This window comes from Nicotiana tabacum, chromosome 3, assembly GCF_000715075.1.
Source record: "Nicotiana tabacum cultivar K326 chromosome 3, ASM71507v2, whole genome shotgun sequence".
Taxonomy (NCBI): domain Eukaryota; kingdom Viridiplantae; phylum Streptophyta; class Magnoliopsida; order Solanales; family Solanaceae; genus Nicotiana; species Nicotiana tabacum.
Window position 1 is genome coordinate 55,698,384 of NC_134082.1, and position 12,674 is coordinate 55,711,057.

Genomic DNA, 12,674 nt, shown 5'->3' on the forward strand with positions numbered 1-12,674 from the left:
CACTAAAGATCGGGTAAGGGCTAGAAATTACCTCGAAGAGAAGGTGTTAGGCACTATTCGAGGTGCACAACTATGGATCCTGGCCGAACTCAATTCTATGTATTAGTCAATGTGATCAAAGATAAGAAAAAAAATAGGGAATCTGGGAAGTTCATTAAACGCAAATAATTGATGCGTAACCTATGCATGCACTACCCGTCCCATTCCTATGGTCCAGGAGGATTTGGACCTCTATTTAGGTAGTTCTAGACCCTAACCTAGGTTTCTCAAAAGGAAAAAATACTAAGCGACAGACAAAACAGTTAGGACTTTCATTTATAAGCAAACAAGGGCTCAAGTTGGCCTTTGCAATAAGGCAACAAATGCACGCAAGTTAGATTAACAAAGACAATTGCTGATTTTAAATATTTAAGATTATAGAAATGTTTAGGTAGGATTTCTATATGAATCTGGATTTGTATGGGCGGACAGTTTCATATATATATATATATATATATATAAGCAAATTTCTTAATACAATTTCTGAAAGACTATACAGCTACCTACTGATTATACATTATAAGCGGTTAAACCTATAGGCATGATATATAGGTAATTTATGCAATAGTAGATAGTGGTAGGTCACAGAAAGAGATCCAGATTTGCTAAATCCAATAGGCATGTTGTCTAGTGAGAGTAATAGCGCAGTGTTTAGAATCTCCTGAACAAATGGGCAAAAATGATAAAGTGGTTGCTTCAAACCTATAGGCATGCTTTCTACAAACTGTTCCAATTTTTTAGATCTTATCGACATGATTTCTATAATTTTTAAACAGAGCAGCATGTGACTAAGGTTTTGTACACACATATTTAATATACAATTTCCTATAGGCATGGTTTCTAACACAATTAAACCATGTATTGAACCTAAAAGCTGGATTGCTAACATATAATGGTTGAACATAATAGGATACCTATAGGCATGATTTCTAACACACGATAACTGAACATGTATTATCACATTGTTGAACCTATAGGCAAGATTTCTATCCAATATGTTGCAAGCATAAAATACAAATCCTTTCCCATTCTTAATAATACCCCAGAATTGTTATTACAAATAATTGTTATAGCCCAGAATTTAATGAATGAGTTACAAAAATAAGTAAAACTATAAGGAGCCTACAACATGCCTAAATACACCTGGACACGCCAGTCCTTCAACTCACAACAGCTCCAAAAGCTCATGTTCATAGATAAACAATAACCAGTAGTAAATGATTTACCCATATTTCAAGGATAAGCATACGAAACTCAAATCTCTAGTGTGTCAGAGTTGCCAAGGGCTTCAAGAACCTAAGGAAATGCTCACACGCGTGAAACCTACCAGAAATAGTGAATGGAAGACTGGAGACCAAATCCAGTGTGTCATAGTTCACAAGGGTCTCACATGGACCCTGAGTTGTGCTCACACAAGGGAGGTCAAGGACAGAACCTAATAGCCTTGGCTTTCAACCGGCTAAGAATGAGGATTCAAAATAGCATAGGTAACAAATAAAAGAGAGTGGGTAATGGTTAAGGGACAGAGTTTGAAAATATGTACTTAGTTTTAGGAAGCAGACATAGCAAAGTTTAAAACACAGAACAATTTATCAAAAACAAGACTTAGAAACAGGTTTTTTATTTAGCAAACCAATACATAGGCAGAATCATGTTGAAAGAGTTAGGGAGAAACTAGTTTGTATGAGTTACAAAGATTGTCATACACAGATGCATAATACCAAACAAGTTAAAGCCTAAAAGGTCCAATTCATGCTAAATATATATCCCCGTAGCAAAAGAAAGCCAAGTTAACTCACACCAGGAAACAAAACAGCATTTAGACATGGTAGGTAATCACAAATTTGATAACTATCCTAGAGTCAAGTAATCACTGAAGGAATATTGAATAAAGTAAGCCAAAGACATGCTGAGAGACATATTAGTAGGGAAGCAAGTCACAAATTGTTACAAATGTGAAGCAGTCATTGCAAGAACTCAAAGTAGAGTAGGAAAACAGACTCAGGTTGATCAATAATGTAGACATTCAAGTATTGACTAGTAGACCAATATTAACTTAAAAGATTCAATGCAAGCACAAAACTAACAAAGTTGCATACAGGAGCAGTCTAGAATGCATTAGCTAAACAAACTTAAGAGGGTTCAAATTATTCAAGTTAGGCGTGAACAATCTTAGAACTAGCATCATTAAGTGAAGTTAAAATACAAAAGAGACTTAAATCGAGTGCAAAGTTTTAAAATCCAGCATAAAAATAACCCATATCCCAGAAATACATTAGGCCATGAACATCATAGATGAGAACATATGCAAATCATAGATACATCGGAATGAAACTACATAGGTTCAGTAACTCACCAGTTAAGCATAAAAAAGAAAGAACAATGTCCATAATAGCAACAACCCAGAATTTCTGGCCTTGGCTTTTAGCCGGCCAAGAACCATAATATAGAACAAGAATATGAGGGAACAAAGAGTAGTAACTTCAGTCTTTAGTAAACATTAACGATTCGTGTATTCTCTTAAAGGGGAATGGGGAGGGTTTATATAGTAATGGGAATTAAATAAGTAAATAAGGAAATACTGTAAAATCAAACATATATGAGGAAAGCATAGCATGCAGAATCAATAAAATCGGACTTTAGGAAAAAATAAGTAAACCCTAATTTTAGGGAAAATAGATAACAAAAACAACAACAACAACAACCCAGTAAAATCCCGTCAGTGGAATCTGGGGAGGGTAGATTGTACACAAACCTTACCCCTAGCCTAGAAGGGTAGAGAGGCTATTTCCGGGAGAGCCTCGGCTCAGAGACAATAGATATGTGATAACAAAACCTGAAAAATAATATTAGCAACGTGAGAGACAACAAATAAATTGAAAAGCAGTAACACAAATATTATGAAAAAGTGTGAACCACAACATAAATTGCTAACAGGGCTAGACAAAACCCTATCATACTCGTTGGTATAAAGAGGGAAACCGGGACAAAGAGCAAAACCGCTTGACGACCCCTTAACCTACAACCGTAATGCTTGACCTCCACACCTTCCTATCAAGAGACATGTCCTTGGAAATCTAGAGCCACGCCATGTCCTGTCTGATCACCTCGACCCAATACTTCTTAGGTCGCTATCTACCTCTTCTCGTACCTGCCAAAGCCAACCGCTCAGACCTCCTAATCGAGGCATCTAGGTTTCTCCTCTGCACGTGTCTGAACCATCAAAGCCACGCTTCCCGTATCTTGTCGTCCACCAGAGCCACGCTCACCCTCTTCTGAATATCTTCATTCCTAATCTTATCCATCCTAGTCTGCCCATACATCGATCTCAACATCCTCATTTCTGCTACTTTCATCTTCTGGATATGTGAATTCTTGACTGGCCAACACTCAGCCCCATACAACATGGCCGATCTAACCAATGCTCTATAGAGTTTACCTTTGAGTTTCGGTGGCACATTCTTGTCACACAGGACTCCAGACGCTAACCTCAATTTCATCCACCCCACCCCAATACGGTGCATAACATCCCCGTTGATATCCCCATCTCTTTGGATAAATTGACCCTAAGTACTTAAAAATTTCTCTCTTGAGGATGACCTGTGAGTCAAGCCTGACTTCCACATCCGCTTCCCCCATCACGTCGATAAACTTACATTCCACATATTCCGTCTTAGTCCTTATCAACTTGAAACTATACTCCAGGGCCTACCTCCATACCTCTAGTATCCCATTAACGCTGGATTGTGTCTCATCAATAAGAACTATATCATCAGCGAACAACTTACACCATGGCACCTCTCCTTGTATATGGTGTATCAGTACGTCCATTACTAGGGAAAATAAGAATAGGCTGAGCGCAGATCCTTGGTATAACCCCATAACCACCGAAAAAGTCTTTGATTCACCTCCTACAGTCCTAACCTGAGTCATATCTCCATCATACATATCCTTTATTTCCCTAATGTAAGCCACCGACAGACCTTTCAGCTTTAGAGATCTCCAAAGGACATCCCTGGGTACCTTGTCATACGCCTTCTCTAGGTCAATAAACACCATATGCAAATCTCTTCCTATCCCTGTATTGTTCCACCAACCTTCTGAAAAGGTGGATAGCTTACATAGTAGAACGACCTGGCATGAACCTGAACTAGTTTTTCGATATAGATACCGCCCTCCTTATCCTCCCTTCTAACACCCTCTCCCAAACTTTCATTTTATGACATAGTAACTCGATACCCCTATAGTTGTTACAATTCTGGATATCATCTTTGTTCTTGTACACTAGAACAATTGTACTCCACCGCCACTCATAAGGCATCTTCTTCGTCTTAAAGATAATATTAAACAACCTAGTCAACTACTCAAGGCCTACTCTTCCCGCATATCTCCAAAACTCTACTAAAATCTCATCTGGTCCGGTCGTTTTTCCCCGACTCGTCTTACCCATCGCACCCACGACCTCCTCAACCTTAATGCTCCTACAGTACCTCAAGTCGCGATGGCTCTCAGAGTACCCCAATTTCCCCGTCATGATGTTTCCATCCCTCTCTTCATTCAGAAGTTAATGAAAGTACAACTGCCATCTTTGCCTATTCTGGGCCTCTTCTACCAATACTCGGTCGTCCTCATCTTTGATGTACTTCACTTGATCCAGGTCACGAGCCTTCTTCTTTCTAGCTTTGGCCCTGCAAAATAACTTCTTGTCCCCACCTCTGCCCCTAAGTTCCTCATACAGCCGACCAAATGCAGAAGTCTTAGCCTTTGTGATCGCTAATTTCGCCTCCTTCCTTGCCTCCTTATATCTTTCTCTGTTCTCTCTCCTCTGATCCTCATCAGTGCTCTCTACTAACTTAGCGTAAGCTACTTTCTTAGCTTCCATTTTACCTTGGACCACATCATTCCACCACTAGTCGCCTCGGTGCCCGCCAAAATAACCTTTTGAAACCCCTAACACCTCTCTCGCTTCCTCCCTTATACAGTCTGTCATCGCCGTCCACGTAGCACTAGCGTCCCCACCACTCTTCCAGGCACCCATAGTTGTTAGTCGCCCCTCCGACTCTCATGCATAATCCTTAGACAAAGCTCCCCACTTAATCCTCGACTGACCCCGTATAAACCTCTTCTTACTTTTCATCAAGATACCGACGTCTATCACCAGGAGCCTATGTTATGTGGCAAGGTTCCCACTCGGGATCACCTTGCAATCCTCGTATAAACGCCTATCACACCTCCCGAGGAGGAGATAGTCAATCTGAGTCTTAGCCACCATACTCCAAAAACCAAATGTTCCTCCTTCTTCGGAAACATAGAGTTCACAATCCAATATGACCATTGAATTCCCCTCCTATGAACAACTTCTCCATAAGAGGAATACCCCATACCACCTCGTATAGCACCTCCCAAAAGTGCCTTTTAACCTCCTTGTCCAAGCCCATTTGTGGGGCATAAGCGCTAATGACATTCAGAGTGCTCCCTCCAACTACTACCTTAATCGCCATCAATCTATCATTCACCCGCCTAACCTCTACCACCGACTCTCTGACCTCCCTATCCACTATAATGCCCACTCTCCAGAGAACCACAATTTATACCTATCTATAATCCTCGCCTTCGATCTAACCCACCTAGTCTCCTGCACATACAGTATATTGACCCTCCCCTTCTGGAAAATCTTCGCCAACTCTATAGACTTACCTGTCAATGTCCCTATATTCCACGATCCAATTGTCAACCTACAGGTGACCTTGTTTCCTTTACCCCCTTTGGGCCCCGTCCCACCCCTGACCTTGCTCTACCCCACTCCCCACTACCCGATCTCCCTGAGGACATGAACCTACTTTGCAATTACAAACCACAGTCTCTATACCTACGAAGGTCTAAAAATGAAAAAGAAAAAAACACCACACAAAAAAAACAAAGGGAGCAAATCATACCTACAAGCCCACAACTAGACTGACTAGACTAGTACGAAATACTACGGCAACAAAGTAATTAACATAGGAGACAGAAAAACTAGAGGCGGGAGGTAGGAATTCCCGGAAATAGAACCTGGAACATTCAACTTGGTATACTCCCGATTTTGTGGAACCTGAAATATAGCAACTGCTCTACTATTTATGTACATGCACCTCTCTACCGCCGCAAAATAGCCACAAAAGTGATACCTGCAAAACACACAAAGATACCGGCGAGGAGTTCTCGAATGCGTAAATGAATCGAAGAAACTTGGATAATTTTGCTCAAATACAAGAAAAATAATTTAACAAATTCAAAGTTCAGAAATTGAATTCTTAAAATTTGTAAAAATTGTTTACACAATAAGTTATGTCAAAGATTTTGGAATCTCTTAAAGTAAATAAATTGTGAAAAAATTGGCGGTAAGAATCAAAATATTTTGAAAATCTTGAAGTCAATGAAATAGAAGTTGTAAAATGAATAGACATAGTAAGACATTTATGGTAGTATATGATTTTGCTATGAGTGATTTGGAATCTCGTAAAATAAACAAAATTGTTAAAAAATTGGTGGCTAAAATCAAAAGATTTTGAAAATCTTGAAGGCAATGACTCAAAATTTTCAGTTAAAAAAGATTTTAGAAGGAGATTAAAGTCCAGTTCTATGGAGTTCCAGCGACTAGCAGAAGGAAGATGACGACCGACCTCTAAATCAAAAAAATACGTGATTTTCAATAGATACTGTAAAGTGCAAGATCTGTTAAGCGAGATGAAGGTACACGCAAGGAAGCTCTCAATAAAACACGAATTCAAGATTTTTCGGCGGGAATTTGAACGAAGTAAAAATGGTCGGCGGAGATTAGGACGGATAATGATTTCAATTGATGTTAGGTTAATCTGTAAATATTTATATCCTAGAACATAAGCCAGAACAAAAAAGTGTTAATCAAGCAAAATTTAAGGAAAACAGATATTGACAAAAATAAAATAAAAGTTGGTCACGCAGTAGAATATAGGATGAACATGGTCATAATAAGACATAAAATTATAGAATCAAACTAATTTTGGTTCGATCTGAAGAGTTCTGAAAACCCCAATTTAAGGTAAGTAAGAATCAACAAGAGATAGAAAACAATCGTACTTACAAAGAGCAAATGATGAACATATACGGAATAAATAGAAAAGTTAAGGATTTGAACCAACTTTGGTTCGATTTTTACAAGATCTGCTTGCCATGTTTAGTCAAGCAGTATAGAGAAGGACCCAGTACCAGGGAGAAGTCATATATGGCAAGAATCGGTCGTGGAATCCCATGTTAGGTGAGATTTAGGATAAGATTTAGGGGGCGGTGCTAGAATTTTTCAGAGAGAGTTGAGATAGAGAGAGTTCGAGGGCGGTGGGGCTGGGATAATGATCCCTGGGGTTAGATGGTTTAGGATTTAAACGGACGATTAAAAAAATAGGGGTTGGGTTGGGTTTATGGAATGGTTACCAACCGAGTAATTACAGGGGTCATTTGGATTGAGCTTTGAGGGGTTGGGCCAAAGACTTGGGGTTTGTTTGGTCCAAAATTGGTTTTAAAACTAGGCTATTATTTAAATACACAAAAATAATTTATAAATAAGTAAAAATATTTTATGCACCAAAATGATAAAATATAATAATTTAGTATTATAAAAATATAAAATATCATTTTAACACAAATAACATAAATAAAGAGCATTAATGTGTGAATGCAGGCTATTACTACAAAAATTGGGCGAATGGCTTAAAATATAATATAATTATATAAATTGAAGTAAAAAATATTTGAAACATATATTATAGGTGCAAATAATAATTTTAGGTGATTAAGTCATCATGAGATAATTTGAAGGAGTAATTAATAAATATTTAAGTAATTTAACTATAGAAAAATCAATTTAAAAGCTCTGGAAATTATGAAAAATTATGGAAATATGTGTATAAGATTTATAAATTAAATAATGATGCAAATATGCTATTTGAAAGCATATATATTATTTTAAGAATATGAGGGTCAAAATTGGGTATCAACAACTGCCCATCTTTACCCGAAAATGATGAAAGAGTTGTCGGATAAAGAAATGATGATCGATTTTGACCGAATGGGGTGATTTGAAAAATATAGGCCGCACTCTGGCCTTTGAGCTACCTACATATCCCTGGTTTTACAGGAATCAGGCCATGTGTATTTTTGCACCCAACGGTGAACGAAATCGATAATGTTGTTATAAGAATGGTCGTGTGTTTCGGAAAGGGTTCTTTTGAGTAGGATAGTATCGGATGAATTTGTGTGAGGTAACGAATGTGAATTTGAGATGTTATGTATATATCACAGGGTAGATATCTGAATGGTCATAGAGTAAAAAGCAAGTAATTGACGGGAGTCGATTACGTTTGAAATAACGGAAGGGTGTGAATGATGAGAAAGGAAACTGGAGCGAAGGTTGCTCCTGTTTGAAGGACGGTTATTTCCTAGATAACATGCAAATTAAAACATGATGCACGTAAAATATATATGGATTATTGCGAGAATTTAAATATGATGCAAATTCCCTTTTGACCATGATGATTGTCTTCGGACGATGTCCTTAGATAATGACATCCTGAGCCATGAATCGTGCGATAAGGGATTTGCAGGCCATGAAATAATGTTCTTGGGCCATGAGAATGGTGCCTCTGAACTATGACTCCCTTGAATAATGGTGTGCAATATTGAGATCCTTAGGCCATGACATGGTGTCTTCCAACTATAAGGATGATGCCTTCGGACTATGACATCTTCGGAAAATTTAGCTATGCTTCAGCCTATGGGATGCAAAGATATGATGCTTGAGATGAGATAGGACAGAGCTCTAATGCTTAGTCTCATGCAAGGAAAGACGGAGCTTAGCCTTATACAATTAGGGAGGCAGGGCTTAGCCTCATGCAAGAAGATGAGACAATGCTTAGTCTCATACAATGGAAGGCAATGCTTAGCCTTATGCAATTGGGGAGGTAATGCTTATCCTCATGCAAAATGGGGAGAAAATGCTTAGTCTCATGAGAAGAAAGAAAGTTCTTAGCCTTATATGGTTACGGAGGCAGGGCTTAGCATCATCCAAAAAAGAGGAGACAATGCTTAGTCTCATGCAATGAAAGGCAGTGTTTAGCCTTATGTAGTTACGGAGGCATGGATTAACCTCATGCAAAAAAAAAAGATAATACTTAGTCTCATGCGAGGAAAGTCAGTGTTTAGCCTTATGCAGTTAGGGAGGCAGGGCTTAGCCTCATGCAAGAAGAGGAGATAATGCTTAGTCTCATGCAATGGAAGACAGTGCTTAGCCTTATGCAACTGGGGAGGCAATGCTTAGCCTCATACAAAATAGGAGACAAAGCTTAGTCTTATGCGAACAAAAGCAGTTCTTAGCCTTATGTAGTTAGGGAGGTAGGGCTTAGCCTCATGCAAGAAGATGGGACAATGCTCAGTCTCATGTAACGGAAAGACAATGGGTGACAATAGAGTATTTTGTTATCTGGAGACATGTTTGTGTTTGGCAGCCTTGTCATTATGAAGATAGTGATTTTGATTTGTGTATACTTGCGAATATTCATGTTGTCTTCATTGTTCCTGCATCCAAAGATAGATCATGAGTTTTGCGGGGAAGATTGGTTCGTGTCTTCATCTGCTTGCTTTGCTTTGCCTCGTTTCGGAGGTCCTATTTGAGTTGTCTCAGGTAACATCTAGATGCCGTAGAGATAAAGATTCCGAAAAATATTCATGTATTTGATATAATAGAGTTATTTGTAAAAATAGTGGTATGTAATATCAAACAAATTAGATGAACTAATGATTGCGACACTTTTAGAGACATTGCGACTTTCTTGCATTAGAATTTTGAGGGTCCTCCTCAAATTTCAGCCCCAGTTATTCAACCAATTCTCTGACTGTCTTGCATATGATGACTTCGGCTGGACTTGCTCCATAATTTTGAGGATACTCGTCAAAATTATGCACCAGTTTCTAGTTGTGGGGAAATTTTGAGATATGACCGCACCCACAGGGCTGCCTTCGTATCCCCTCTTAAATGGGAATCAGGTCAAGCGTTGTTCAGTTACATCGAAATAAATGTAAATAATTTAAATATAGTATCTCTTGACTACGTCTGAATTGATAGGCTTTGGCCAAAATTCTCCATCCATTTCTGCAGGTTTGAGCGCTCCTCTTGTGAGTACCCTGTGAACCATGTAGGGCCCTTGCCAATTGGGCGAAAACTTACCTTTGGCTTCATCTTGGCGTGGGAAGACTCGTTTCAACACCAACTGCCCCGGTATGAAATGTCTATGTTTGACCCTTTTGTTGAAAGCTTTGGACATTTTGTTCTGATAAAGTTGACCATGACATACTGCATTCAATCTTTTTGTGTCGATAAGAACCAATTATTCATAGCGACTGCTTATCCATTCTGCATCACTAAGTTCCGCTTCCTGTATTATTCACAAAAAAGGGATCTCGACCTCGGCAGTATTGACAGCTTCAGTACCGTAAACTAGCATGTAGGGAGTTGCTCTGGTTTATGTCCGAACTGTGGTACGATATCCCAATAAGGCAAATGGTAATTTCTCGTGCCATTGTTTGTGGTTATTTACCATTTTCCTCAGGATTTTCTTGATGTTTTTGTTGGCGGCTTCCACAGCTCCATTCATCTGAGGTTTGTATGTTGTGCAATTATGATGCTTGATCTTGAAGGTTTCACACATAGCTTTCATTAAATCGCTGTTGAGGTTGGCATCAATGTAGGTAATGATGGATTCTGGTACACCAAATCAGCAAATAATATAATCCTTGACAAAATCTGCGATGACTTTCTTGGTTACAAACTTGTAGGATACATCCTCAACCCATTTTGTGACGTAGTCTATGGCCAATAAAATGAACCTGTGCCCATTTGAAGCGGCAGGCTCAATCGGACCGATGACATCCATTCCCCAAGCGATAAAATGCCAAGGTGAACTTGTTGCATTAAATTTATTTGGTGGTACCCGTATCATATCTGCATGTACCTGACACTGGTGACACTTTTGGACATACCTGATGCAGTCTGTTTCCATAGTCATCCAAAAGTATCCAGCTCTTAATATCTTATTGGCCAGAATGAAACCATTCATGTATGGCCCGCAGGTTCCTGCGTGTATCTCCTCGAGCAGTCTGGAAGCTTCTTTGGCGTCGACACACCATAATAACCCTAGGTCTGGAGTCCTCATATATAAAATTCCTTCACTTTGGAAGATATGATTAGACAATCTCCAGAGTGTGCATTTCTGAGTATAATTTGCACGCTTCGGGTATTCTCCTTTTTCCAAGTATTCCTTGATATCGTAAAACTAGGGATTTTCGTCTATTTTTTCTTCAACATGAGCACAATAAGCTGGCTGACTATGGATCCCTACTGGAATAGGGTTGATGAAATTCTTATATAGATGTTGTATCATGGAAGACAAAGTAGCTAGTGCGTCTGCGAACTCGTTCTGGATTCTCAGAACATGTTTGAATTCTATATTCGTGAACCTCTTCATCAACTCTTGCACATGATATAGATATCGTAGTATCTTAATATTCTTTGTATCACATTCTCCTTGAACCTGATGTATCAGAAGATCTGAATCACTAATTACTAGCAACTCTTGTATATTCATGTCGATGGCCAAATTGAGCCCCATAATGCAAGCCTCATGTTTTGACATATTGTTGGTGCATGGAAACCTGAGCTTCATGGATACCGGATAATATTGACCTGTCTCGGACACCAAAACTGCTCCATTACCTAATCTTTTGAAATTTGTAGCTCCGTCGAAGAACATTCTCCAACCGTCATAGGCTTCAGTAATATCTTCTCCTACAAACGACACTTCTTCATCGGGAAAATACGTTTTCAACGGTTCGTATTCCCCTCCCGCAAAATTTTCCTCAAGATGATCTTCTAGTGCTTGTCCCTTGACCACCTTCTAAGTCACATAGACGATATCAAACTCACTCAACAATATCTGCTGTTTGGCTAGTTTCCCTGTTGGCATTGGTTTTTGAAATATTTATTTCAGAGGATCCATCCTAGACATGAGGTATGTAGTGTAGACATAGAAGAAGTGCCTCAATTTTTGAGCTATCCACGTTAGGGCATAGCAGGTGTGTTCAGCAAAGAATATTGTGCCGCATAGTGTGTGAACTTCTTACTCAGACATAACCGAAAGCTCCATCTATTATGGACAAATAGAGTAGTAGAGGTCTACCAGGTTCTGGTGGGACCAAGACTGGTAGTGTGGATAGGTAATCCTTGATTCTGTTGAATGTTTTCTAACATTCTTCTGTCCATTTTGTTGCAACATCTTTCTTCAACATTTTGAAAATTGGCTCACAGATCACGATCGACTGTGCTATGAATTGGCTGATGTAATTGAGATGCCCAAAGAAGCTCATCACATACTTCGTGCTCTTAGGAGGTGGCAAATCTTGTATGGCTTTGACCTTTGAGGGGTCCAATTCAATCTTGCGACGACTGTGATGAAACCAAGCAATTTTCCAGTAGGTACTCCGAAGGCACACTTTGCAGGATTCAGTTTCAGATTGTACCTTCGAAGTCGATTAAAAAATTTCCTTAAATTTGCTATATGATCTGTGCT

The 12,674-nt window shown here is 39.0% G+C and overlaps 2 protein-coding genes across 2 annotated transcripts; both read right to left on the reverse strand.

Moving 5' to 3' along the window:
* Positions 1-3,260: 3,260 nt before the first annotated feature.
* LOC142176345 (secreted RxLR effector protein 78-like) lies at positions 3,261-4,098 on the reverse strand. Its single transcript, XM_075243596.1, has 2 exons — positions 3,760-4,098; positions 3,261-3,350 (listed from the first exon to the last, which is right to left on the reverse strand). The coding sequence occupies exons 1-2, from the start codon at positions 4,096-4,098 to the stop codon at positions 3,261-3,263; spliced, it is 429 nt and encodes a 142-aa protein (XP_075099697.1).
* A 505-nt stretch (positions 4,099-4,603) lies between these two features.
* Positions 4,604-4,921, reverse strand: LOC107782766 (uncharacterized). The gene has a single exon (XM_016603704.1). It carries the CDS (start codon positions 4,919-4,921, stop codon positions 4,604-4,606), a length of 318 nt encoding a protein of 105 aa, XP_016459190.1.
* Positions 4,922-12,674: the final 7,753 nt, after the last annotated feature.